The sequence below is a fragment of the Carassius gibelio genome, chromosome B3 (genome assembly GCF_023724105.1).
Source record: "Carassius gibelio isolate Cgi1373 ecotype wild population from Czech Republic chromosome B3, carGib1.2-hapl.c, whole genome shotgun sequence".
In the NCBI taxonomy this organism is placed as follows: Eukaryota; Metazoa; Chordata; class Actinopteri; order Cypriniformes; family Cyprinidae; genus Carassius; species Carassius gibelio.
Window position 1 is genome coordinate 51,440,744 of NC_068398.1, and position 27,028 is coordinate 51,467,771.

The window sequence follows — 27,028 nt, forward strand, 5'->3', positions numbered from 1 at the left end:
AAGACGAACCACAGGTGAAAAGATCTGTTAATTTCATTACAGAACCTGAAGAAATGCAGAAATGAGTGACTTTCAGTCTTTGAAAATAGTTAACATCGCTTATGAATGAGTAGTAGGTTTTAAACCGCTTTTGATATGAAGCAGACAAATGCATAAACTTTGTATTTCGGTTTGAGACCCATTGCAAAACCACAGATTTACAAATGGTGAAACCGCACTCCCCTTATAATCCTCTTGAATTCTCTAGTGGATGGTTTCTGTCCGGAGAGGCTGATGGTCGAACCATCCCATCGAGGCTGTTCCTCTGATGAAGACTGCCCTGGAGGGCACAAATGCTGTCGATTTGAATTTGGGCCTGTTTGCGTGCTGCCTGTTTTCAGTGAGTTTCAGTTAATAATCGATGCTAAGGCTAAACTCACACACACACACACACACACACACACACACACATACTAGTAACACTCTGGATTCAATGTAAGTCCTAAGCAGAGAGTTTGCCTTTAGTTGTTCTCTAAAGTCGGATTGAAATCATCCCTTGGGATGGCTTTAAGGACCGGATGGATTTACAAAATGAAAAGGAATAATGCTTCAAACAGTGGTTCTCAATTCCAGTCCCGGGGACCCCTTGCTCGTCCCTTGCTAAAGCCATCCCTTTGCATGTCCCCCTTATTTAACACCCCAGATTGTGATCATCAGCTTGTCAGGAGAGAGATCCAGGAACTGGACCAACAAGCTGATGATTTCAATCCGGTGTGTTAAGTAAGTGTGTTCCATGACTGGAATTGAGAACCACTGACTTGGAATGGAATTCTTTCTTTAGATAAAACTTGCCATTCACCAACCCTGATCAAAGCCGCCTACCTCAGATTTTTCTAATGATCCCAAAGACATTGACTGGCACTGATTAACATGCTCGGGTGTGTTTGACTAGGGTTGGAGCTAAACTCTGCAGGAATGTGGATCTCGAAGTCCAGATTTAAGGATCTCTGGTCTATATGCACAAACTAAAGCTGACTATCTGTGTTCATGCAGTGAAGCCAGGTCAATGTCCCATACCGGAAATGATCCCACTCTGTGCTGATAGCTGTTTCAATGATGGCCAGTGTCCTGCCACACAGAAATGTTGCCCAACCACCGGTGGCTTTGCATGCAGTGAACCGCGTGGCCAGGGAAGAGGTCAGGCAACTTGCCATGGAAATGGTTCTGGCCAGGGAAGCGGCTATGGCCAGGGCGCGGGTCAGGGAAGCGGCTATGGCCAGGGCGCGGGACAGGGCGCAGGACAGGGAAGCGGCTATGGCCAGGGCGCAGGTCAGGGAAGCGGCTTTGGCCAGGGTGCAGGGCAGGGTGCTGGCCAGGGAAGCGGCTATGGCCTGGGAAGCGGCTATGGCCAGGGTGCAGGAGCTGGACAGGGAAGTGGCGCAGGAGCTGGACAGGGAAGCGGCTATGGCCAGGGCGCTGGAGCAGGACAGGGAAGCGGCTATGGCCAGGGCGCTGGAGCAGGACAGGGAAGCGGCTATGGCCAGGGCGCTGGAGCAGGACAGGGAAGCGGCTATGGCCAGGGCGCAGGAGCTGGACAGGGAAGCGGCTATGGCCAGGGCGCAGGAGCTGGACAGGGAAGCGGCTATGGCCAGGGCGCAGGAGCTGGACAGGGAAGCGGCTATGGCCAGGGCGCAGGAGCTGGACAGGGAAGCGGCGCTGGAGCGGGACAGGGAAGCGGCACTGGCCAGGGCGCTGGAGCAGGACAGGGAAGCGGCACTGGAGCAGGAGCAGGACAGGGAAGTGGCTATGGCCAGGGCGCAGGAGCAGGACAGGGAAGCGGCGCAGGAGCAGGACAGGGAAGCGGCGCAGGAGCAGGACAGGGAAGCGGCGCAGGAGCTGGACAGGGAAGCGGCTGGACAGGGAAGCGGCTATGGCCAGGGCACAGGAGCAGGACAGGGAAGCGGCACTGGAGCAGGAGCAGGACAGGGAAGTGGCTATGGCCAGGGCGCAGGAGCAGGACAGGGAAGCGGCGCAGGAGCAGGACAGGGAAGCGGCGCAGGAGCAGGACAGGGAAGCGGCGCAGGAGCTGGACAGGGAAGCGGCTGGACAGGGAAGCGGCTATGGCCAGGGCACAGGAGCAGGACAGGGAAGCGGCGCTGGAGCAGGAGCAGGACAGGGAAGCGGCGCAGGAGCTGGACAGGGAAGCGGCTATGGCCAGGGCACAGGAACAGGACAGGGAAGCGGCGCTGGAGCAGGAGCAGGACAGGGAAGCGGCGCTGGAGCAGGAGCAGGACAGGGAAGCGGCGCTGGAGCAGGAGCAGGACAGGGAAGCGGCGCTGGAGCAGGACAGGGAAGCGGCGCTGGAGCAGGACAGGGAAGCGGCGCTGGAGCAGGACAGGGAAGCGGCGCTGGCCAGGGCGCTGGAGCAGGAGCCGGACAGGGAAGTGGCGCTGGAGCAGGAGCAGGACAGGGAAGCGGTGCTGGGGCAGGAGCCGGACAGGGAAGCGGCGCTGGGGCAGGAGCCGGACAGGGAAGCGGCGCTGGGGCAGGAGCCGGACAGGGAAGCGGCGCTGGGGCAGGAGCCGGACAGGGAAGCGGCGCTGGGGCAGGAGCCGGACAGGGAAGCGGCGCTGGGGCAGGAGCCGGACAGGGAAGCGGCGCTGGGGCAGGAGCCGGACAGGGAAGCGGCGCTGGCCAGGGTGCTGGAACAGGAGCAGGACAGGGAAGCGGCTATGGCCAGGGTGCTGGAACAGGAGCCGGACAGGGAAGCGGCGCTGGGGCAGGAGCCGGACAGGGAAGCGGCGCTGGGGCAGGAGCCGGACAGGGAAGCAGCGCTGGGGCAGGAGCCGGACAGGCCAGGGTGCAGGGCAGGGTGCTGGCCAGGGAAGCGGCTATGGCCTGGGAAGCGGCTATGGCCAGGGTGCAGGAGCTGGACAGGGAAGTGGCGCAGGAGCTGGACAGGGAAGCGGCTATGGCCAGGGCGCTGGAGCAGGACAGGGAAGCGGCTATGGCCAGGGCGCTGGAGCAGGACAGGGAAGCGGCTATGGCCAGGGCGCAGGAGCTGGACAGGGAAGCGGCTATGGCCAGGGCGCAGGAGCTGGACAGGGAAGCGGCTATGGCCAGGGCGCAGGAGCTGGACAGGGAAGCGGCTATGGCCAGGGCGCAGGAGCTGGACAGGGAAGCGGCTATGGCCAGGGCGCAGGAGCTGGACAGGGAAGCGGCGCTGGAGCGGGACAGGGAAGCGGCACTGGCCAGGGCGCTGGAGCAGGACAGGGAAGCGGCACTGGAGCAGGAGCAGGACAGGGAAGTGGCTATGGCCAGGGCGCAGGAGCAGGACAGGGAAGCGGCGCAGGAGCAGGACAGGGAAGCGGCGCAGGAGCAGGACAGGGAAGCGGCGCAGGAGCTGGACAGGGAAGCGGCTATGGCCAGGGCACAGGAGCAGGACAGGGAAGCGGCGCTGGAGCAGGAGCAGGACAGGGAAGCGGCGCAGGAGCTGGACAGGGAAGCGGCTATGGCCAGGGCACAGGAACAGGACAGGGAAGCGGCGCTGGAGCAGGAGCAGGACAGGGAAGCGGCGCTGGAGCAGGAGCAGGACAGGGAAGCGGCGCTGGAGCAGGACAGGGAAGCGGCGCTGGAGCAGGACAGGGAAGCGGCGCTGGAGCAGGACAGGGAAGCGGCGCTGGAGCAGGACAGGGAAGCGGCGCTGGAGCAGGACAGGGAAGCGGCGCTGGAGCAGGAGCAGGACAGGGAAGCGGCGCTGGCCAGGGCGCTGGAGCAGGAGCCGGACAGGGAAGTGGCGCTGGGGCAGGAGCAGGACAGGGAAGCGGCGCTGGGGCAGGAGCCGGACAGGGAAGCGGCGCTGGGGCAGGAGCCGGACAGGGAAGCGGCGCTGGAGCAGGAGCCGGACAGGGAAGCGGCGCTGGAGCAGGACAGGGAAGCGGCGCTGGAGCAGGACAGGGAAGCGGCGCTGGAGCAGGAGCAGGACAGGGAAGCGGCGCTGGCCAGGGCGCTGGAGCAGGAGCCGGACAGGGAAGTGGCGCTGGAGCAGGAGCAGGACAGGGAAGCGGCGCTGGGGCAGGAGCCGGACAGGGAAGCGGCGCTGGGGCAGGAGCCGGACAGGGAAGCGGCGCTGGGGCAGGAGCCGGACAGGGAAGCGGCGCTGGGGCAGGAGCCGGACAGGGAAGCGGCGCTGGGGCAGGAGCCGGACAGGGAAGCGGCGCTGGCCAGGGTGCTGGAACAGGAGCAGGACAGGGAAGCGGCTATGGCCAGGGCGCAGAAGCTGGACAGGGAAGCGGCGCTGGAGCAGGAGCAGGACACGGAAGCGGCACTGGAGCAGGACAGGGAAGCGGCGCTGGCCAGGGCGCTGGAGCAGGACAGGGAAGCGGCGCTGGCCAGGGCGCTGGAGCAGGACAGGGAAGCGGCTATGGCCAGGGCGCTGGAGCAGGACAGCGAAGCGGCTTTGGCCAGGGCGCTGGAGCAGGACAGGGAAGCGGCGCTGGAGCAGGACAGGGAAGCGGCGCTGGAGCAGGACAGGGAAGCGGCGCTGGAGCAGGACAGGCCAGGGTGCAGGGCAGGGTGCTGGCCAGGGAAGCGGCTATGGCCTGGGAAGCGGCTATGGCCAGGGTGCAGGAGCTGGACAGGGAAGTGGCGCAGGAGCTGGACAGGGAAGCGGCTATGGCCAGGGCGCTGGAGCAGGACAGGGAAGCGGCTATGGCCAGGGCGCTGGAGCAGGACAGGGAAGCGGCTATGGCCAGGGCGCAGGAGCTGGACAGGGAAGCGGCTATGGCCAGGGAGCAGGAGCTGGACAGGGAAGCGGCTATGGCCAGGGCGCAGGAGCTGGACAGGGAAGCGGCTATGGCCAGGGCGCAGGAGCTGGACAGGGAAGCGGCTATGGCCAGGGCGCAGGAGCTGGACAGGGAAGCGGCGCTGGAGCGGGACAGGGAAGCGGCACTGGCCAGGGCGCTGGAGCAGGACAGGGAAGCGGCACTGGAGCAGGAGCAGGACAGGGAAGTGGCTATGGCCAGGGCGCAGGAGCAGGACAGGGAAGCGGCGCAGGAGCAGGACAGGGAAGCGGCGCAGGAGCAGGACAGGGAAGCGGCGCAGGAGCTGGACAGGGAAGCGGCTATGGCCAGGGCACAGGAGCAGGACAGGGAAGCGGCGCTGGAGCAGGAGCAGGACAGGGAAGCGGCGCAGGAGCTGGACAGGGAAGCGGCTATGGCCAGGGCACAGGAACAGGACAGGGAAGCGGCGCTGGAGCAGGAGCAGGACAGGGAAGCGGCGCTGGGGCAGGAGCCGGACAGGGAAGCGGCGCTGGGGCAGGAGCCGGACAGGGAAGCGGCGCTGGGGCAGGAGCCGGACAGGGAAGCGGCTATGGCCAGGGCGCTGGAGCAGGACAGGGAAGCGGCTATGGCCAGGGCGCTGGAGCAGGACAGGGAAGCGGCGCTGGAGCAGGACAGGGAAGCGGCTATGGCCAGGGCGCTGGAGCAGGACAGGGAAGCGGCGCTGGGGCAGGAGCCGGACAGGGAAGTGGCGCTGGAGCAGGACAGGGAAGCGGTGCTGGCCAGGGTGCTGGAGCAGGAGCAGGACAGGGAAGTGGCGCAGGAGCAGGACAGGGAAGTGGCGCAGGAGCAGGACAGGGAAGTGGCGCTGGGGCAGGACAGGGAAGCGGCTATGGCCAGGGCGCAGGAGCTGGACAGGGAAGCGTCTATGGCCAGGGCGCTGGAGCAGGACAGGGAAGCGGCGCTTGCCAGGGCGCTGGAGCCGGACAGGGAAGCGGCGCTGGGGCAGGAGCCGGACAGGGAAGCGGCGCTGGAGCAGGAGCAGGACAGGGAAGCGGCGCTGGAGCAGGAGCAGGACAGGGAAGCGGCGCAGGAGCAGGACAGGGAAGCGGCGCTGGAGCAGGACAGGGAAGCGGCGCTGGAGCAGGACAGGGAAGCGGCGCTGGAGCAGGAACAGGACAGGGAAGCGGCGCTGGCCAGGGCGCTGGAGCAGGAGCCGGACAGGGAAGTGGCGCTGGGGCAGGAGCAGGACAGGGAAGCGGCTATGGCCAGGGCGCAGGAGCTGGACAGGGAAGCGTCTATGGCCAGGGCGCTGGAGCAGGACAGGGAAGCGGCGCTTGCCAGGGCGCTGGAGCCGGACAGGGAAGCGGCGCTGGGGCAGGAGCCGGACAGGGAAGCGGCGCTGGAGCAGGAGCAGGACAGGGAAGCGGCGCTGGAGCAGGAGCAGGACAGGGAAGCGGCGCTGGAGCAGGACAGGGAAGCGGCGCTGGAGCAGGACAGGGAAGCGGCGCTGGAGCAGGACAGGGAAGCGGCGCTGGAGCAGGACAGGGAAGCGGCGCTGGAGCAGGACAGGCCAGGGTGCAGGGCAGGGTGCTGGCCAGGGAAGCGGCTATGGCCTGGGAAGCGGCTATGGCCAGGGTGCAGGAGCTGGACAGGGAAGTGGCGCAGGAGCTGGACAGGGAAGCGGCTATGGCCAGGGCGCTGGAGCAGGACAGGGAAGCGGCTATGGCCAGGGCGCTGGAGCAGGACAGGGAAGCGGCTATGGCCAGGGCGCAGGAGCTGGACAGGGAAGCGGCTATGGCCAGGGCGCAGGAGCTGGACAGGGAAGCGGCTATGGCCAGGGCGCAGGAGCTGGACAGGGAAGCGGCTATGGCCAGGGCGCAGGAGCTGGACAGGGAAGCGGCTATGGCCAGGGCGCAGGAGCTGGACAGGGAAGCGGCGCTGGAGCGGGACAGGGAAGCGGCACTGGCCAGGGCGCTGGAGCAGGACAGGGAAGCGGCACTGGAGCAGGAGCAGGACAGGGAAGTGGCTATGGCCAGGGCGCAGGAGCAGGACAGGGAAGCGGCGCAGGAGCAGGACAGGGAAGCGGCGCAGGAGCAGGACAGGGAAGCGGCGCAGGAGCTGGACAGGGAAGCGGCTATGGCCAGGGCACAGGAGCAGGACAGGGAAGCGGCGCTGGAGCAGGAGCAGGACAGGGAAGCGGCGCAGGAGCTGGACAGGGAAGCGGCTATGGCCAGGGCACAGGAACAGGACAGGGAAGCGGCGCTGGAGCAGGAGCAGGACAGGGAAGCGGCGCTGGAGCAGGAGCAGGACAGGGAAGCGGCGCTGGAGCAGGACAGGGAAGCGGCGCTGGAGCAGGACAGGGAAGCGGCGCTGGAGCAGGACAGGGAAGCGGCGCTGGAGCAGGACAGGGAAGCGGCGCTGGAGCAGGACAGGGAAGCGGCGCTGGAGCAGGAGCAGGACAGGGAAGCGGCGCTGGCCAGGGCGCTGGAGCAGGAGCCGGACAGGGAAGTGGCGCTGGGGCAGGAGCAGGACAGGGAAGCGGCGCTGGGGCAGGAGCCGGACAGGGAAGCGGCGCTGGGGCAGGAGCCGGACAGGGAAGCGGCGCTGGAGCAGGAGCCGGACAGGGAAGCGGCGCTGGAGCAGGACAGGGAAGCGGCGCTGGAGCAGGACAGGGAAGCGGCGCTGGAGCAGGACAGGGAAGCGGCGCTGGAGCAGGAGCAGGACAGGGAAGCGGCGCTGGCCAGGGCGCTGGAGCAGGAGCCGGACAGGGAAGTGGCGCTGGAGCAGGAGCAGGACAGGGAAGCGGCGCTGGGGCAGGAGCCGGACAGGGAAGCGGCGCTGGGGCAGGAGCCGGACAGGGAAGCGGCGCTGGGGCAGGAGCCGGACAGGGAAGCGGCGCTGGGGCAGGAGCCGGACAGGGAAGCGGCGCTGGGGCAGGAGCCGGACAGGGAAGCGGCGCTGGCCAGGGTGCTGGAACAGGAGCAGGACAGGGAAGCGGCTATGGCCAGGGCGCAGAAGCTGGACAGGGAAGCGGCGCTGGAGCAGGAGCAGGACACGGAAGCGGCACTGGAGCAGGACAGGGAAGCGGCGCTGGCCAGGGCGCTGGAGCAGGACAGGGAAGCGGCGCTGGCCAGGGCGCTGGAGCAGGACAGGGAAGCGGCTATGGCCAGGGCGCTGGAGCAGGACAGCGAAGCGGCTTTGGCCAGGGCGCTGGAGCAGGACAGGGAAGCGGCGCTGGAGCAGGACAGGGAAGCGGCGCTGGAGCAGGACAGGGAAGCGGCGCTGGAGCAGGACAGGCCAGGGTGCAGGGCAGGGTGCTGGCCAGGGAAGCGGCTATGGCCTGGGAAGCGGCTATGGCCAGGGTGCAGGAGCTGGACAGGGAAGTGGCGCAGGAGCTGGACAGGGAAGCGGCTATGGCCAGGGCGCTGGAGCAGGACAGGGAAGCGGCTATGGCCAGGGCGCTGGAGCAGGACAGGGAAGCGGCTATGGCCAGGGCGCAGGAGCTGGACAGGGAAGCGGCTATGGCCAGGGCGCAGGAGCTGGACAGGGAAGCGGCTATGGCCAGGGCGCAGGAGCTGGACAGGGAAGCGGCTATGGCCAGGGCGCAGGAGCTGGACAGGGAAGCGGCTATGGCCAGGGCGCAGGAGCTGGACAGGGAAGCGGCGCTGGAGCGGGACAGGGAAGCGGCACTGGCCAGGGCGCTGGAGCAGGACAGGGAAGCGGCACTGGAGCAGGAGCAGGACAGGGAAGTGGCTATGGCCAGGGCGCAGGAGCAGGACAGGGAAGCGGCGCAGGAGCAGGACAGGGAAGCGGCGCAGGAGCAGGACAGGGAAGCGGCGCAGGAGCTGGACAGGGAAGCGGCTATGGCCAGGGCACAGGAGCAGGACAGGGAAGCGGCGCTGGAGCAGGAGCAGGACAGGGAAGCGGCGCAGGAGCTGGACAGGGAAGCGGCTATGGCCAGGGCACAGGAACAGGACAGGGAAGCGGCGCTGGAGCAGGAGCAGGACAGGGAAGCGGCGCTGGGGCAGGAGCCGGACAGGGAAGCGGCGCTGGGGCAGGAGCCGGACAGGGAAGCGGCGCTGGGGCAGGAGCCGGACAGGGAAGCGGCTATGGCCAGGGCGCTGGAGCAGGACAGGGAAGCGGCTATGGCCAGGGCGCTGGAGCAGGACAGGGAAGCGGCGCTGGAGCAGGACAGGGAAGCGGCTATGGCCAGGGCGCTGGAGCAGGACAGGGAAGCGGCGCTGGGGCAGGAGCCGGACAGGGAAGTGGCGCTGGAGCAGGACAGGGAAGCGGCGCTGGCCAGGGTGCTGGAGCAGGAGCAGGACAGGGAAGTGGCGCAGGAGCAGGACAGGGAAGTGGCGCAGGAGCAGGACAGGGAAGTGGCGCTGGGGCAGGACAGGGAAGCGGCTATGGCCAGGGCGCAGGAGCTGGACAGGGAAGCGTCTATGGCCAGGGCGCTGGAGCAGGACAGGGAAGCGGCGCTTGCCAGGGCGCTGGAGCCGGACAGGGAAGCGGCGCTGGGGCAGGAGCCGGACAGGGAAGCGGCGCTGGAGCAGGAGCAGGACAGGGAAGCGGCGCTGGAGCAGGAGCAGGACAGGGAAGCGGCGCTGGAGCAGGACAGGGAAGCGGCGCTGGAGCAGGACAGGGAAGCGGCGCTGGAGCAGGACAGGGAAGCGGCGCTGGAGCAGGAACAGGACAGGGAAGCGGCGCTGGCCAGGGCGCTGGAGCAGGAGCCGGACAGGGAAGTGGCGCTGGGGCAGGAGCAGGACAGGGAAGCGGCTATGGCCAGGGCGCAGGAGCTGGACAGGGAAGCGTCTATGGCCAGGGCGCTGGAGCAGGACAGGGAAGCGGCGCTTGCCAGGGCGCTGGAGCCGGACAGGGAAGCGGCGCTGGGGCAGGAGCCGGACAGGGAAGCGGCGCTGGAGCAGGAGCAGGACAGGGAAGCGGCGCTGGAGCAGGAGCAGGACAGGGAAGCGGCGCTGGAGCAGGACAGGGAAGCGGCGCTGGAGCAGGACAGGGAAGCGGCGCTGGAGCAGGACAGGGAAGCGGCGCTGGAGCAGGACAGGGAAGCGGCGCTGGAGCAGGACAGGCCAGGGTGCAGGGCAGGGTGCTGGCCAGGGAAGCGGCTATGGCCTGGGAAGCGGCTATGGCCAGGGTGCAGGAGCTGGACAGGGAAGTGGCGCAGGAGCTGGACAGGGAAGCGGCTATGGCCAGGGCGCTGGAGCAGGACAGGGAAGCGGCTATGGCCAGGGCGCTGGAGCAGGACAGGGAAGCGGCTATGGCCAGGGCGCAGGAGCTGGACAGGGAAGCGGCTATGGCCAGGGCGCAGGAGCTGGACAGGGAAGCGGCTATGGCCAGGGCGCAGGAGCTGGACAGGGAAGCGGCTATGGCCAGGGCGCAGGAGCTGGACAGGGAAGCGGCTATGGCCAGGGCGCAGGAGCTGGACAGGGAAGCGGCGCTGGAGCGGGACAGGGAAGCGGCACTGGCCAGGGCGCTGGAGCAGGACAGGGAAGCGGCACTGGAGCAGGAGCAGGACAGGGAAGTGGCTATGGCCAGGGCGCAGGAGCAGGACAGGGAAGCGGCGCAGGAGCAGGACAGGGAAGCGGCGCAGGAGCAGGACAGGGAAGCGGCGCAGGAGCTGGACAGGGAAGCGGCTATGGCCAGGGCACAGGAGCAGGACAGGGAAGCGGCGCTGGAGCAGGAGCAGGACAGGGAAGCGGCGCAGGAGCTGGACAGGGAAGCGGCGCTGGAGCAGGAGCAGGACAGGGAAGCGGCGCTGGCCAGGGCGCTGGAGCAGGAGCCGGACAGGGAAGTGGCGCTGGGGCAGGAGCAGGACAGGGAAGCGGCTATGGCCAGGGCGCAGGAGCTGGACAGGGAAGCGTCTATGGCCAGGGCGCTGGAGCAGGACAGGGAAGCGGCGCTTGCCAGGGCGCTGGAGCCGGACAGGGAAGCGGCGCTGGGGCAGGACAGGGAAGCGGCGCTGGAGCAGGAGCAGGACAGGGAAGCGGCGCTGGCCAGGGCGCTGGAGCAGGAGCAGGACAGGGAAGCGGCTATGGCCAGGGCGCAGAAGCTGGACAGGGAAGCGGCGCTGGAGCAGGAGCAGGACACGGAAGCGGCACTGGAGCAGGACAGGGAAGCGGCGCTGGCCAGGGCGCTGGAGCAGGACAGGGAAGCGGCGCTGGCCAGGGCGCTGGAGCAGGACAGGGAAGCGGCTATGGCCAGGGCGCTGGAGCAGGACAGGGAAGCGGCTTTGGCCAGGGCGCTGGAGCAGGACAGGGAAGCGGCGCTGGAGCAGGACAGGGAAGCGGCGCTGGAGCAGGACAGGGAAGCGGCGCTGGAGCAGGACAGGGAAGCGGCGCTGGAGCAGGACAGGGAAGCGGCTATGGCCAGGGCGCTGGAGCAGGACAGGGAAGCGGCGCTGGAGCAGGACAGGGAAGCGGCTATGGCCAGGGCGCTGGAGCAGGACAGGGAAGCAGCGCTGGGGCAGGACAGGGAAGCGGCGCTGGAGCAGGACAGGGAAGCGGCGCTGGAGCAGGACAGGGAAGCGGCGCTGGAGCAGGACAGGGAAGCGGCGCTGGAGCAGGACAGGGAAGCGGCGCTGGAGCAGGACAGGGAAGCGGCGCTGGAGCAGGAGCAGGACAGGGAAGCGGCGCTGGCCAGGGCGCTGGAGCAGGAGCCGGACAGGGAAGTGGCGCTGGGGCAGGAGCAGGACAGGGAAGCGGCGCTGGGGCAGGAGCCGGACAGGGAAGCGGCGCTGGGGCAGGAGCCGGACAGGGAAGCGACGCTGGGGCAGGAGCCGGACAGGGAAGCGGCGCTGGGGCAGGAGCCGGACAGGGAAGCGGCGCTGGAGCAGGAGCCGGACAGGGAAGCGGCGCTGGAGCAGGACAGGGAAGCGGCGCTGGAGCAGGACAGGGAAGCGGCGCTGGAGCAGGACAGGGAAGCGGCGCTGGAGCAGGAGCAGGACAGGGAAGCGGCGCTGGCCAGGGCGCTGGAGCAGGAGCCGGACAGGGAAGTGGCGCTGGAGCAGGAGCAGGACAGGGAAGCGGCGCTGGGGCAGGAGCCGGACAGGGAAGCGGCGCTGGGGCAGGAGCCGGACAGGGAAGCGGCGCTGGGGCAGGAGCCGGACAGGGAAGCGGCGCTGGGGCAGGAGCCGGACAGGGAAGCGGCGCTGGGGCAGGAGCCGGACAGGGAAGCGGCGCTGGCCAGGGTGCTGGAACAGGAGCAGGACAGGGAAGCGGCTATGGCCAGGGCGCAGAAGCTGGACAGGGAAGCGGCGCTGGAGCAGGAGCAGGACACGGAAGCGGCACTGGAGCAGGACAGGGAAGCGGCGCTGGCCAGGGCGCTGGAGCAGGACAGGGAAGCGGCGCTGGCCAGGGCGCTGGAGCAGGACAGGGAAGCGGCTATGGCCAGGGCGCTGGAGCAGGACAGGGAAGCGGCTTTGGCCAGGGCGCTGGAGCAGGACAGGGAAGCGGCGCTGGAGCAGGACAGGGAAGCGGCGCTGGAGCAGGACAGGGAAGCGGCGCTGGAGCAGGACAGGGAAGCGGCTATGGCCAGGGCGCTGGAGCAGGACAGGGAAGCGGCTATGGCCAGGGCGCTGGAGCAGGACAGGGAAGCGGCGCTGGAGCAGGACAGGGAAGCGGCTATGGCCAGGGCGCTGGAGCAGGACAGGGAAGCGGCGCTGGGGCAGGAGCCGGACAGGGAAGTGGCGCTGGAGCAGGACAGGGAAGCGGCGCTGGCCAGGGTGCTGGAGCAGGAGCAGGACAGGGAAGTGGCGCAGGAGCAGGACAGGGAAGTGGCGCTGGGGCAGGACAGGGAAGCGGCTATGGCCAGGGCGCAGGAGCTGGACAGGGAAGCGTCTATGGCCAGGGCGCTGGAGCAGGACAGGGAAGCGGCGCTTGCCAGGGCGCTGGAGCCGGACAGGGAAGCGGCGCTGGGGCAGGAGCCGGACAGGGAAGTGGCGCTGGGGCAGGAGCCGGACAGGGAAGCAGCGCTGGGGCAGGAGCCGGACAGGGAAGCGGCGCTGGCCAGGGTGCTGGAACAGGAGCAGGACAGGGAAGTGGCGCTGGAGCAGGAGCCGGACAGGGAAGTGGCGCAGGAGCTGGACAGGGAAGCGGCGCTGGAGCAGGAGCAGGACACGGAAGCGGCACTGGAGCAGGACAGGGAAGCGGTGCTGGCCAGGGCGCTGGAGCAGGACAGGGAAGCGGCGCTGGCCAGGGCGCTGGAGCAGGACAGGGAAGCGGCTATGGCCAGGGCGCTGGAGCAGGATAGGGAAGCGGCTATGGCCAGGGCGCTGGAGCAGGACAGGGAAGCGGCGCTGGAGCAGGACAGGGAAGCGGCTATGGCCAGGGCGCTGGAGCAGGACAGGGAAGCGGCGCTGGAGCAGGACAGGGAAGCGGCTATGGCCAGGGTGCTGGAGCAGGACAGGGAAGCGGCTATGGCCAGGGCGCTGGAGCAGGACAGGGAAGCGGCGCTGGAGCAGGACAGGGAAGCGGCTATGGCCAGGGCGCTGGAGCAGGAGCAGGACAGGGAAGTGGTCAAGGGAAGTGTCGGGGATGTGGCAAAGGTCAATGTCGCCTTTAGGGACATGTTCATGGGAATTTTGCATAATACTTTCTGGGGATCTTTTCCAATGCTTTTGTTCAGATGTCATGTTTTCCCTGTTTGCTCAAACTGTTTAGAAAGATTTTCTGACTCTCTCTACCACTACACTCTCAGAAAAAAAAGTACAAAACGGTACCTTTAAGGAACAAAATCTTGTCACTGGGGTGGTACCCTCAAAGGTACATTATTGTACCTTGAGTCAGAGGAGCAAATTTGTACCTTACTTTTTTGTACCTTCTAAGGGCCAATACTGTACCTTTGAGGATCAATAATGTACCTTAGACAAAGGTACAATAAAGTACCTCTGGAAAAAGGTACAATTTTGTCCCATTAAGGTACCACCCCAGTGACAAAGCCATTTTGTACCTTTAGGTGGCAAAAAAGTTCCTTTTTATTCCCTAAGGAGTGAAAGAAAATGAAGGCAAACAACAACTAACTGCATTTTAAGACATTTATTTTAGTCCTTAAATGGAAAACAGTTTAATTCACAGATTCAATAATAATTCATCTCACAACCATACAATGTAACAACCCAAAATAAAATGTAACAATGTTTAGGATGTCATGTCTGATATAAAAACATTAAAAATAATTTATTACATTTTTTTAAGAAGCATTTCACTGACAAACTGACAACTTACTGCCACTCCAAAAACAAAATGAACAGCGATATCAGAGAATAAATACAATGGAACCATTTATATTTTCCTTCTTTCAATTTCATGAACATCACTAATAAGAACAGCAATATAGTGCAGAAAAACATGAGTTTTTTATCAAAGACCAAGCAAAACACTTTAGCACACCACACCAAAGTAAAGAGAGTCAAATAACGGATAAACTAAATGACACTTGATGTGTTCTGGATTAAAAAACACAAGCTTTGAGCTCATCCACAACCCTCTACAGCCCTCCCAACACAGCTTAACATAAATGCCCCATACTAACAAACAGTTTATCATCGACACAGTATGTATCTGCTGTAGCCTTCTCTGAATGTACCGGGACAGGCTCGAGGGTTAGTTTCACGTTTTCTTTCCACTGCTGAACAAATCGGTTGAATTTGGCTTGCTTCTTAAACGACCCCTCAAAGAGGCATGAAATCATCCTCTCACTCAATCCATAGTCCACTGCTTCTCCATCAACATCATTATCTAGACAAAAGAGAAAAGAAAAACAGCAATGTTAACCACCACTTTGGTAACAACATACAACAATTTAAAAAGGCAGACTGTAACGTTAGTGTAAGTCAATGGGGAAAAAGTTCGAGTCTAGTTAGCGCGAATGACGCGAATTGAGCGTTTCGCGCGAATGGTGCTTTTTGTGCATTTAAGCGTTTGACGCGAATTCGCGTCTGCCGCCCGAGTTGAAAAATTTGAACTTGGGCGTCAATTCGCGCCGCGTTAACCAATCAGGAGCCTGCTAGGAGTCACTCATTCAACATGGAGAAACAACTGATGCTGTCGGTGAGCAGTCAACCAGAGCTTCATGACAAAATTTCATATTTCAGGAATAAAAAGGACCTAACGATATATATATATATCAGGCGCGTAGCCAGTAATGGGCCAGGGCGGCACTGGCCCGCCCACATTACTCACTGGCCCGCCCAGGCAAGTTTGATTAAAATACATTTTTAGTTTATTTTTATTATTCAAATGTATTTAAGAAAATATATTAATATAAACCTGATTTATTGTTGACTGGTGTGTGTGTGTGTTTAATTTGTTTTCCGAATAAAATGGAATTGTTGAAGCAAGTTGTAGAAAGCGTCCCTCCTGAACCTAGGCCTAATTGGTTGCTATGGTTGCTAGGGCGACAGGAAGACTCTCTGAGCGGCGGGCTCTGGCGGCCTTTAGCCAATGTATTAACATCGCCATAATAATGGCTAAACAAGTTTCTTTAATGTTTTATTTAAATTAAAAAAAAAGAGTTGAGGAAGAAGACACGCCACTGCCTTCATCTGTCGAGTCCACCCAGCCCAGCTCTTCAGACTCATTAACCCACAAGAAGGCTAGTCAGGCGCCGGTGGCGGCCGCCGCGTGCTCCCTGGCGGCAGTGCCAGTGCTCTCTCCCGGTCAGCCTGACGCGGGTTTACCCGCCGATCTAACTGCAATAGATGAACCACCTTCACAACCCAATCTGAAAGTATTTCTACATTGTTTAAATGAGTTGCTATTTTTTTGGCACAAAAGTTTAATTTCCACCATTGCATTGTATATGGTTGATTTAACAGAAATTAGGGAGCGTGTTGTTATTTATTTCAAACCATGCTCTGCTGAGTTTTCATTATTTTAATTTCTTTTACTTTTAGCCTATATTTTCGGGTGAACTGTCTGCACTGCTGAGTAACTTGAATGAAATAGACAGGTTATTGTCTATGCTGGTGGTTTGTCCAGCCTTTATTGAGCTCTGTTGGTTGAACATGATGATTAGACAGTGTTTTGTTATTGCCTTTGCCGAATATTGCAAAATAAAGGTGTAACTGTTTTTGCAGTTTTTCTATTCTTTTTTCCACTCTCTAAGGTTATTTAAGTCATATTTTTTCTAGGAAAAACTATAGGCCCACCCACTTTTTTAATGGCCCGCCCAAAATACAATTTCTGCCTACGCCACTGATATATATATATATATATATATATATATATATATATATATATATATATATATATATATATATATATATATACATATTAATAGATTAATTGAATAAAGGACAAAGATAAGAAACGTTTCGCTTTACCCCAAACGAATTACATTTTATCTTGAACCACTAGAGACATCAGAGCCAGCGGCAAATGTCAGAAGGTCTATCCGAGCTGAGGCTGCTCTCGGCGGATACATAATGATGGAGCTCCCGCTGATCATGTGGAGCTCATGTCTCCGAGATCGGCGAAACACATTTTTTAAATAGACGCTGTCTTTATAAATAAACCGCATATTTAAAGACTAAATCATACTTTCAAACAGTCACTGGCTATCGATAGTCACATTCCGCCCAAATGGCTTTGCTTTAGCTTTAAAATATTCCAGAACAAGAGACTGTTGGGCAGCAAAAATGTTTTTTTTTTTTTTTATCGTTCTCCTCTGACGCAGTCCAGCTAGCTCACATAAGTCAGAACAAAAGATTTTTCGGCGGCAAAAACGCTTCTCATCCAACTCTGACGCAGTAGTTTTACAGCTAAGCTATAATGATGTGGAAAAAACGTTTTTGCCGCCCATTAGTCTTTTGCTCTGAAATATTTTAATATTTCACGTTAACGTTAACTTTTCGGCTGCAGAGTTGGATGAGAAGTGTTTTTGCCGCCGAGAAGTTAACGTTAGCTCGATGGTGAACTGTAGCCAAGATAGTACTGCTACTTATAATAATAATATTTATTTATGCTATTATTATATAATAATATTTTAACTAACGTTAACTAGTTAACGTTAATAATGGCAATCGTCAACGTGAGTCTAGCTAGCTAATGTTGACAGAGTATGAACTTGGCTAGCACTAACATTAACAGTAAAAGTTAACTTCCAACTTTGAATTAACACCACAAACACTGATTAAAAATTCAAATACTTTACCTTTGAATTAACTTTTCTCCTCTTCAGTGACCTCTGTCCCCAAAGTAAATAACTCCGTGATTAAATCTTCCGTTGATAAATGTCGAAGGGCCATCCTCCCACCTTTGATCGACACTGACAGAGACTGACAGTTGGATCACTGTCGATTCACTCATGTATCCTTCCGCGCTGCAATATTTATGCTTCCGCCGAGTCAAACTCTGGTTAGCCTGTAGCTAGATCCTTTCAATAGAACACAACTTAAAGCGTTAACAATTATTTGTCTGTTTTATTCTAATATAAATAGGGTAAATGGTTTGAAAATCAAATTCTTCAATACTGTTTGTGAATATAAATGATTACATAATCCTCATTAACATGATTAAAAATGATTCAAAGGGACATTTCACAAAAAAAAAAAAAAAAAATATCTCAAATATGCCCATATCTCAAAACTTCACAGTTAATTTAGTTTGACATTATTGAGTTTGATAGTATAGGTTAACTTGTGTTTCTATATTGAGAGATGACATTTTCAGCATCCACTAATTCCTGCCATTTTATATTTAAACATTAAGGTACAAATATGTAAGGGACAAATATGTACCTTACACCTCGAAAAGCTCACAATGTACAATGGAAGGTGCATAATTGTACCTTAAAGGTGCACAATTGTACCTTAAAGATACATTTTTGTACTTTTAAGGGTACATATGCAAAGTTTGTACCTTAGGGAACAAAAATGGACCTGTATTGTACCTCTTTTTCTAACAGTGTACTATCACCTCAAATAAATAAAAAATTGCTTGATTTGAAGAGTTTGTGTTTGGTATCATTTTGCTCTCACATAACCGCTCTCTGGCATCAGTGCTGTAAGTTCCTCTCCCCGAGTACTGGACAATTAGCAAATTATGATCTATCTTTTTTGCCAATTTAAAAGAACTGTTTTGTGTATTTAAATTTATTCTTGGGTAGCTGAATAGTCTGCAGCCATTATTCCAGTTGGAAGTCAGTGTATTATGCCGATTTGGTGCTCTAGAAACCTTTCATGAATGCTGAAATTGGTTCCATAAGTTCTTGTGACTCTTGAGGCAATACATTAAAGATGGCATGTTTCTAAGAGACGTCGATTCTTAAACAGTCGTCCTAATAAATATAGGAATAGCATAACCGATGTTACAGGTCAAAAGCTTATTGTGGACTTATAATTGGAATAAAGCTTGGCGTGTTTGTGAAAAATACGGTTTAAATAAAGTAAGAGGCTTTATTTAAAATGTTTCATGGTAGGGGTGTCCAATATACCGATATTAGCATGTCCGCAATATTTTATATGAACAGTTCCGTTATGATTACACCACGTTAATACTCCAGCGCCACTACCTGGTTGAGCTCCCAGGTGGCAGTATTGTGTCTTAACGCTGGCACCTGTCACACAAGAAGACACAGCCACTCTGAGGAGAGCAGTGTTTCTCAGAGTAAGTTGCCATTCTTTTTCTAGTCCTAGACTGTTAACAGCGGTTGTCTGTGTTCCTACATTTAAGTAAAGGGTGATTTTATTTAATAAGTACCACGTTTTCTTTGCTCGTCTTGTTTTTGTATTTTCAATCAATATGGCCTGTGCGTAGCTACGAAAAGCTGAGCAAACACATTGCTACGTTAAACTTGTAAAATGTTAAGTTGGTCGCAGTGCCATGCACTTAATGCCTCATCTGCGGTCATTCTTCAATCAGGTTCATTAGTTAACATATAAATGACAAATAATAATGAACAATATTTCCACAGCACATAGTTCATGCTAATTTCAGCATTAGCTTATGAATTAATAAAATCTCAAGTTGTCTTTGTAAACATTAATGTTCTGTGAACTAACATGAACAATGAATGACTCTGCACAATTTATTAATCTTTGTTTGTCAATAAAAATAACGTATTGTTCACTGTTCGTTCATGTTAATTAATACATTAATGTTAACAAACCATCTCATTGTAAGGAGTTACCATAAATATTTATTCCTCACTGTTGAACTTGACCATATTTTCTCTCTTGATATTTCATAGGAGCTACAAAGAAGATGGAGAAAGCCAGAGTATTGTGTCCTGCGTTTATCCTTCTGTTCGTTGGGTAAAAAAGGACAAACTGAAAGACAAAAAATAATTTGACTACCGCCCCCCCAAGGTTTCTATAGTATATCGATAAGGCCACAATAACCGTGATATGAAAAATCTACTATCGTGACAGCCCTATTTAACGGTATATGTGGCTAAAGTGTGTTAGAGATTTAATCTGGATCTTGATTATCCCTGCGATTTGTTTGGTCAATGGAACAGGAGTCTATATTATACATGTATTTTGTAATTGTGTTTATATGAATTTTTGTTTTTTGGGTGGATGTGCAAAATGTAATGGAAAAAGTATTGCTTCCCAGTAAAATAACTTTGATACGTATGCGTTCAGATGAATGTAATAACTTATTTTGGGTAAGGTATCGGTTCAAGCCAAATTTCATCCATTTTCTTCAGGAGACTTGAGGACTACCGCACCAGTTTGGAGAACATCGTTAATAAAAACAAGACTTGTAATTTTTTTTTAATACAGTTGTTGATTTACTGAATAAATGGTTTGCACACTCTTGTACATTTACTGTTGTAAATTTTGTTCTGGATAATTTTAAGAAAAAAAAAAAAAGATTTAGAAGAACCGGCACGCACCGCTTCGGTCTGTCTGATGTGACAAAGACAGTGCACCACACAAACAGATTTTCAACCAGAGTCTCGACTGAACACAGGAAATCTCGCGAGACTTCAGAATAATCATGGCGGACGAAATGCAGGAAGAAATTGCAATGATAGTGTTTGGAATGATTTTATACACGACACGTCGTATAAACATTTGTGCTGTTGCCACAAATCAACAAGATGATCCTCCATCTCTGCTGTCCGCAACAATTTCACTTTGTGCTGCGCCATGACGGCTTCAGTCTTCCATCATCTCGCTTTCTGATTGGATACGGTTTCGTTTCACGTGATAATCTCCAGAGCGTGCACGCATTTTTCCTCGGGCTTCCCCCCCACACATCAGGATTCTGATCGTAAATATTAAACGTGTTAAATATTTACGATTCGCGATCGGGGCGTCTCCGATGTTCTTCCGATCAGATTCGGACACTCTTAACACACCTCACGGCAAGAGAAAATCAGATAACATAATCTGTAGAACAGTCAAGATAATCGGGACATAGCTATGATTGTCGGAAGGGGAGAAATCGGCCCAAAATCAGACCGATTATCTTCTGGCGTGTACCCAGTGTAAATTTATGACATGGCTAGAACGTAGCATTCAGCAGGTCCAACCCCAATCATACACACCTGAACAAGCTAATCAAGGCATTTCAGATTACTAGAAAGCTACAGGCAGGTGAGTTTGATCAGGGTTGGAATTAACCTGTTTTCCTTCAATCTTTAAAATCCCATTTTACAGAAGTTGGTATTGCAGCAACAAGTAATCGTTTTAGTTTTGTGTTCTTTGCTGTCTGCTTGTCCTGACGCACCGATTCACTGCATTTTCCAGCAGAGATCACAGGCTGGGAGGATGACAGCTCGAATGTATTTCTCGTTGATTGCTGTTTTTTTCTGTCTGTTTGGATACTTCAGCATAGCTTGCGCTATTCAAAGACGAACCACAGGTGAAAAGATCTGTTAATTTCATTACAGAACCTGAAGAAATGCAGAAATGAGTGACTTTCAGTCTTTGAAAATAGTTAACATCGCTTATGAATGAGTAGTAGGTTTTAAACCGCTTTTGATATGAAGCAGACAAATGCATAAACTTTGTATTTCGGTTTGAGACCCATTGCAAAACCACAGATTTACAAATGGTGAAACCGCACTCCCCTTATAATCCTCTTGAATTCTCTAGTGGATGGTTTCTGTCCGGAGAGGCTGATGGTCGAACCATCCCATCGAGGCTGTTCCTCTGATGAAGACTGCCCTGGAGGGCACAAATGCTGTCGATTTGAATTTGGGCCTGTTTGCGTGCTGCCTGTTTTCAGTGAGTTTCAGTTAATAATCGATGCTAAGGCTAAACTCACACACACACACACACACACACATACTAGTAACACTCTGGATTCAATGTAAGTCCTAAGCAGAGAGTTTGCCTTTAGTTGTTCTCTAAAGTCGGATTGAAATCATCCCTTGGGATGGCTTTAAGGACCGGATGGATTTACAAAATAAAAAGGAATAATGCTTCAAACAGTGGTTCTCAATTCCAGTCCCGGGGACCCCTTGCTCGTCCCTTGCTAAAGCCATCCCTTTGCATGTCCCCCTTATTTAACACCCCAGATTGTGATCATCAGCTTGTCAGGAGAGAGATCCAGGAACTGGACCAACAAGCTGATGATTTCAATCCGGTGTGTTAAGTGTGTTCCATGACTGGAATTGAGAACCACTGACTTGGAATGGAATTCTTTCTTTAGATAAAACTTGCCATTCACCAACCCTGATCAAAGCCGCCTACCTCAGATTTTTCTAATGATCCCAAAGACATTGACTGGCACTGATTAACATGCTCGGGTGTGTTTGACTAGGGTTGGAGCTAAACTCTGCAGGAATGTGGATCTCGAAGTCCAGATTTAAGGATCTCTGGTCTATATGCACAAACTAAAGCTGACTATCTGTGTTCATGCAGTGAAGCCAGGTCAATGTCCCATACCGGAGATGATCCCACTCTGTGCTGATAGCTGTTTCAATGATGGCCAGTGTCCTGCCACACAGAAATGTTGCCCAACCACCGGTGGCTTTGCATGCAGTGAACCGCGTGGCCAGGGAAGAGGTCAGGCAACTTGCCATGGAAATGGTTCTGGCCAGGGAAGCGGCTATGGCCAGGGCGCGGGACAGGGCGCAGGACAGGGAAGCGGCTATGGCCAGGGCGCAGGTCAGGGAAGCGGCTTTGGTCAGGGTGCAGGGCAGGGTGCTGGCCAGGGAAGCGGCTATGGCCTGGGAAGCGGCTATGGCCAGGGTGCAGGAGCTGGACAGGGAAGTGGCGCAGGAGCTGGACAGGGAAGCGGCTATGGCCAGGGCGCTGGAGCAGGACAGGGAAGCGGCTATGGCCAGGGCGCTGGAGCAGGACAGGGAAGCGGCTATGGCCAGGGCGCTGGAGCAGGACAGGGAAGCGGCTATGGCCAGGGCGCTGGAGCAGGACAGGGAAGCGGCTATGGCCAGGGCGCAGGAGCTGGACAGGGAAGCGGCTATGGCCAGGGCGCAGGAGCTGGACAGGGAAGCGGCTATGGCCAGGGCGCAGGAGCTGGACAGGGAAGCGGCGCTGGAGCGGGACAGGGAAGCGGCACTGGCCAGGGCGCTGGAGCAGGACAGGGAAGCGGCACTGGAGCAGGAGCAGGACAGGGAAGTGGCTATGGCCAGGGCGCAGGAGCAGGACAGGGAAGCGGCGCAGGAGCAGGACAGGGAAGCGGCGCAGGAGCAGGACAGGGAAGCGGCGCAGGAGCTGGACAGGGAAGCGGCTATGGCCAGGGCACAGGAGCAGGACAGGGAAGCGGCGCTGGAGCAGGAGCAGGACAGGGAAGCGGCGCAGGAGCTGGACAGGGAAGCGGCTATGGCCAGGGCACAGGAACAGGACAGGGAAGCGGCGCTGGAGCAGGAGCAGGACAGGGAAGCGGCGCTGGAGCAGGAGCAGGACAGGGAAGCGGCGCTGGAGCAGGAGCAGGACAGGGAAGCGGCGCTGGAGCAGGAGCAGGACAGGGAAGCGGCGCTGGAGCAGGAGCAGGACAGGGAAGCGGCGCTGGAGCAGGACAGGGAAGCGGCGCTGGAGCAGGACAGGGAAGCGGCGCTGGAGCAGGACAGGGAAGCGGCGCTGGAGCAGGAGCAGGACAGGGAAGCGGCGCTGGCCAGGGCGCTGGAGCAGGAGCCGGACAGGGAAGTGGCGCTGGAGCAGGAGCAGGACAGGGAAGCGGCGCTGGAGCAGGAGCAGGACAGGGAAGCGGCGCTGGCCAGGGTGCTGGAGCAGGACAGGGAAGCGGCGCTGGCCAGGGTGCTGGAGCAGGACAGGGAAGCGGCTATGGCCAGGGCGCTGGAGCAGGACAGGGAAGCGGCGCTGGCCAGGGCGCTGGAGCAGGACAGGGAAGCGGCGCTGGCCAGGGCTCTGGAGCAGGACAGGGAAGCGGCGCTGGGGCAGGAGCCGGACAGGGAAGCGGCGCTGGGGCAGGAGCCGGACAGGGAAGCGGCGCTGGCCAGGGTGCTGGAACAGGAGCAGGACAGGGAAGCGGCTATGGCCAGGGCGCAGAAGCTGGACAGGGAAGCGGCGCTGGAGCAGGAGCAGGACACGGAAGCGGCACTGGAGCAGGACAGGGAAGCGGCGCTGGCCAGGGCGCTGGAGCAGGACAGGGAAGCGGCGCTGGCCAGGGCGCTGGAGCAGGACAGGGAAGCGGCTATGGCCAGGGCGCTGGAGCAGGACAGGGAAGCGGCTTTGGCCAGGGCGCTGGAGCAGGACAGGGAAGCGGCGCTGGAGCAGGACAGGGAAGCGGCGCTGGAGCAGGACAGGGAAGCGGCGCTGGAGCAGGACAGGGAAGCGGCGCTGGGGCAGGAGCAGGACAGGGAAGCGGCGCTGGGGCAGGAGCCGGACAGGGAAGTGGCGCTGGAGCAGGACAGGGAAGCGGCGCTGGCCAGGGTGCTGGAACAGGAGCAGGACAGGGAAGTGGCGCTGGAGCAGGAGCAGGACAGGGAAGTGGCGCTGGGGCAGGACAGGGAAGCGGCTATGGCCAGGGCGCAGGAGCTGGACAGGGAAGCGTCTATGGCCAGGGCGCTGGAGCAGGACAGGGAAGCGGCGCTTGCCAGGGCGCTGGAGCCGGACAGGGAAGCGGCGCTGGGGCAGGAGCCGGACAGGGAAGCGGCGCTGGGGCAGGAGCCGGACAGGGAAGCGGCTATGGCCAGGGTGCTGGAACAGGAGCAGGACAGGGAAGTGGCGCAGGAGCCGGACAGGGAAGTGGCGCAGGAGCTGGACAGGGAAGCGGCGCTGGAGCAGGAGCAGGACAGGGAAGTGGTCAAGGGAAGTGTCGGGGATGTGGCAAAGGTCAATGTCGCCTTTAGGGACATGTTCATGGGAATTTTGCATAATACTTTCTGGGGATCTTTTCCAATGCTTTTGTTCAGATGTCATGTTTTCCCTGTTTGCTCAAACTGTTTAGAAAGATTTTCTGACTCTCTCTACCACTACTATCACCTCAAATAAATAAAAAATTGCTTGATTTGAAGAGTTTGTGTTTGGTATCATTTTGCTCTCACATAACCGCTCTCTGGCATCAGTGCTGTAAGTTCCTCTCCCCGAGTACTGGACAATTAGCAAATTATGATCTATCTTTTTTGCCAATTTAAAAGAACTGTTTTGTGTATTTAAATTTATTCTTGGGTAGCTGAATAGTCTGCAGCCATTATTCCAGTTGGAAGTCATTGTATTATGCCGATTTGGTGCTCTAGAAACCTTTCATGAATGCTGAAATTGGTTCCATAAGTTCTTGTGATTCTTGAGGCAATACATTAAAGATGGCATGTTTCTAAGAGACGTTGATTCTTAAACAGTCGTCCTAATAAATATAGGAATAGCATAACCGATGTTACAGGTCAAAAGCTTATTGTGGACTTATAATTGGAATAAAGCTTGGCGTGTTTGTGAAAAATACGGTTTAAATAAAGTAAGAGGCTTTATTTAAAATGTTTCATGGTAGGGGTGTCGCGATATACCGATATTAGCATGTCCGCAATATTTTATATGAACAGTTCTGTTATGATTACACCACGTTAATACTCCAGCGCCACTACCTGGTTGAGCTCCCAGGTGGCAGTATTGTGTCTTAACGCTGGCACCTGTCACACAAGAAGACACAGCCACTCTGAGGAGAGCAGTGTTTCTCAGAGTAAGTTGCCATTCTTTTTCTAGTCCTAGACTGGGAAATGTTATATTAACCTGTTAACAGCGGTTGTCTGTGTTCCTACATTTAAGTAAAGGGTGATTTTATTTAATAAGTACCACGTTTTCTTTGCTCGTCTTGTTTTTGTATTTTCAATCAATATGGCCTGTGCGTAGCTACGAAAAACTGAGCAAACACATTGCTACGTTAAACTTGTAAAATGTTAAGTTGGTCGCAGTGCCATGCACTTAATGCCTCATCTGCGGTCATTCTTCAATCAGGTTCATTAGTTAACATATAAATGACAAATAATAATGAACAATATTTCCACAGCACTTAGTTCATGCTAATTTCAGCATTAGCTTATGAATTAATAAAATCTCAAGTTTTCTTTGTAAACATTAATGTTCTGTGAACTAACATGAACAATGAATGACTCTACACAATTTATTAATCTTTGTTTGTCAATAAAAATAACGTATTGTTCACTGTTCGTTTATGTTAATTAATACATTAATGTTAACAAACCATCTCATTGTAAGGAGTTACCATAAATATTTATTCCTCACTGTTGAACTTGACCGTATTTTCTCTCTTGATATTTCATAGGAGCTACAAAGAAGATGGAGAAAGCCAGAGTATTGTGTCCTGCGTTTATCCTTCTGTTCGTTGGGTGAAAAAGGACAAACTGAAAGACAAAAAATAATTTGACTACCGCCCCCCCCCCAAGGTTTCTATAGTATATCGATAAGGCCACAATAACCGTGATATGAAAAATCTACTATCGTGACAGCCCTATTTAATGGTATATGTGGCTAAAGTGTGTTAGAGATTTAATCTGGATCTTGATTATCCCTGCGATTTGTTTGGTCAATGGAACAGGAGTCTATATTATACATGTATTTTGTAATTGTGTTTATATGAATTTTTGTTTTTTGGGTGGATGTGCAAAATGTAATGGAAAAAGTATTGCTTCCCAGTAAAATAACTTTGATACGTATGCGTTCAGATGAATGTAATAACTTTTTATTATTTTGGGTAAGGTATCGGTTCAAGCCAAATTTCATCCATTTTCTTCAGGAGACTTGAGGACTACCGCACCAGTTTGGAGAACATCGTTAATAAAAACAAGACTTGTAATTTTTTTTTAATACAGTAGTTGATTTACTGAATAAATGGTTTGCACACTCTTGTACATTTACTGTTGTAAATTTTGTTCTGGATAATTTTAAGAAAAAAAAAAAAAGATTTAGAAGAACCGGCACGCACCGCTTCGGTCTGTCTGATGTGACAAAGACAGTGCACCACACAAACAGATTTTCAACCAGAGTCTCGAATGAACACAGGAAATCTCGCGAGACTTCAGAATAATCATGGCGGACGATATGCAGGAAGAAATTGCAATGATAGTGTTTGGAATGATTTTATACACGACACGTCGTATAAACATTTGTGCTGTTGCCACAAATCAACAAGATGATCCTCCATCTCTGCTGTCCGCAACAATTTCACTTTGTGCTGCGCCATGACGGCTTCAGTCTTCCATCATCTCGCTTTCTGATTGGATACGGTTTCGTTTCACGTGATAATCTCCAGAGCGTGCACGCATTTTTCCTCGGGCTTCCCCCCCCCCACACATCAGGATTCTGATCGTAAATATTAAACGTGTTAAATATTTACGATTCGCGATCGGGGCGTCTCCGATGTTCTTCCGATCAGATTCGGACACTCTTAACACACCTCACGGCAAGAGAAAATCAGATAAAATAATCTGTAGAACAGTCAAGATAATCGGGACATAGCTATGATTGTCGGAAGGGGAGAAATCGGCCCAAAATCAGACCGATTATCTTTTGGCGTGTACCCAGCGTAAATTTATGACATGGCTAGAACGTAGCATTCAGCAGGTCCAACCCCAATCATACACACCTGAACAAGCTAATCAAGGCATTTCAAATTACTAGAAAGCTACAGGCAGGTGAGTTTGATCAGGGTTGGAATTAACCTGTTTTCCTTCAATCTTTAAAATCCCATTTTACAGAAGTTGATATTGCAGCAACACGTTATCGTTTTAGTTTTGTGCTCTTTGCTGTCTGCTTGTCCTGACACACCGATTCACTGCATCAGGGGGAGGAGTCTGTGTGTATGGCGTGGGGGGGTGTCAGGGGACAGAGTTCAGCAAGGAGACAGCTGGAGGGAAAA

General features: G+C 55.7%; 6 protein-coding genes across 6 annotated transcripts; all 6 read left to right on the plus strand.

Annotated features, from left to right (window-relative positions):
- Nucleotides 1-909: 909 nt before the first annotated feature.
- Nucleotides 910-4,539, plus strand: LOC127953088 (fibroin heavy chain-like; the record flags this gene model as incomplete). The annotated part of the gene is made up of 2 exons (XM_052551982.1): nt 910-917; nt 2,823-4,539. Coding segments are annotated over exons 1-2 (1,725 nt in total), but the record flags the coding sequence as incomplete, so codon positions are not given.
- A 2-nt stretch (nt 4,540-4,541) lies between these two features.
- LOC127953089 (fibroin heavy chain-like) lies at nt 4,542-6,332 on the plus strand (the record flags this gene model as incomplete). Its single annotated transcript, XM_052551983.1, has 1 exon — nt 4,542-6,332. A coding segment is annotated over one exon (1,791 nt), but the record flags the coding sequence as incomplete, so codon positions are not given.
- Nucleotides 6,333-6,334: 2 nt separating this feature from the next.
- On the plus strand, nt 6,335-8,059 carry LOC127953090 (fibroin heavy chain-like; the record flags this gene model as incomplete). Its single annotated transcript, XM_052551984.1, has 1 exon — nt 6,335-8,059. A coding segment is annotated over one exon (1,725 nt), but the record flags the coding sequence as incomplete, so codon positions are not given.
- Nucleotides 8,060-8,061: 2 nt separating this feature from the next.
- On the plus strand, nt 8,062-9,852 carry LOC127953091 (fibroin heavy chain-like; the record flags this gene model as incomplete). The annotated part of the gene is made up of 1 exon (XM_052551985.1): nt 8,062-9,852. A coding segment is annotated over one exon (1,791 nt), but the record flags the coding sequence as incomplete, so codon positions are not given.
- A 2-nt stretch (nt 9,853-9,854) lies between these two features.
- LOC127951903 (fibroin heavy chain-like) lies at nt 9,855-14,104 on the plus strand (the record flags this gene model as incomplete). Its single annotated transcript, XM_052550040.1, has 1 exon — nt 9,855-14,104. A coding segment is annotated over one exon (3,174 nt), but the record flags the coding sequence as incomplete, so codon positions are not given.
- A 7,263-nt stretch (nt 14,105-21,367) lies between these two features.
- On the plus strand, nt 21,368-24,172 carry LOC127951904 (fibroin heavy chain-like). Its single transcript, XM_052550041.1, has one exon. It carries the CDS (start codon nt 21,561-21,563, stop codon nt 24,006-24,008), a length of 2,448 nt encoding a protein of 815 aa, XP_052406001.1. The 5' UTR covers nt 21,368-21,560; the 3' UTR covers nt 24,009-24,172.
- Nucleotides 24,173-27,028: the final 2,856 nt, after the last annotated feature.

Bases quoted from the DNA above. Each gene is read 5' to 3' on its own strand.
- LOC127951904 (XM_052550041.1), top strand. From the start codon at position 21,561: ATGCACAAACTAAAGCTGACTATCTGTGTTCATGCAGTGAAGCCAGGT.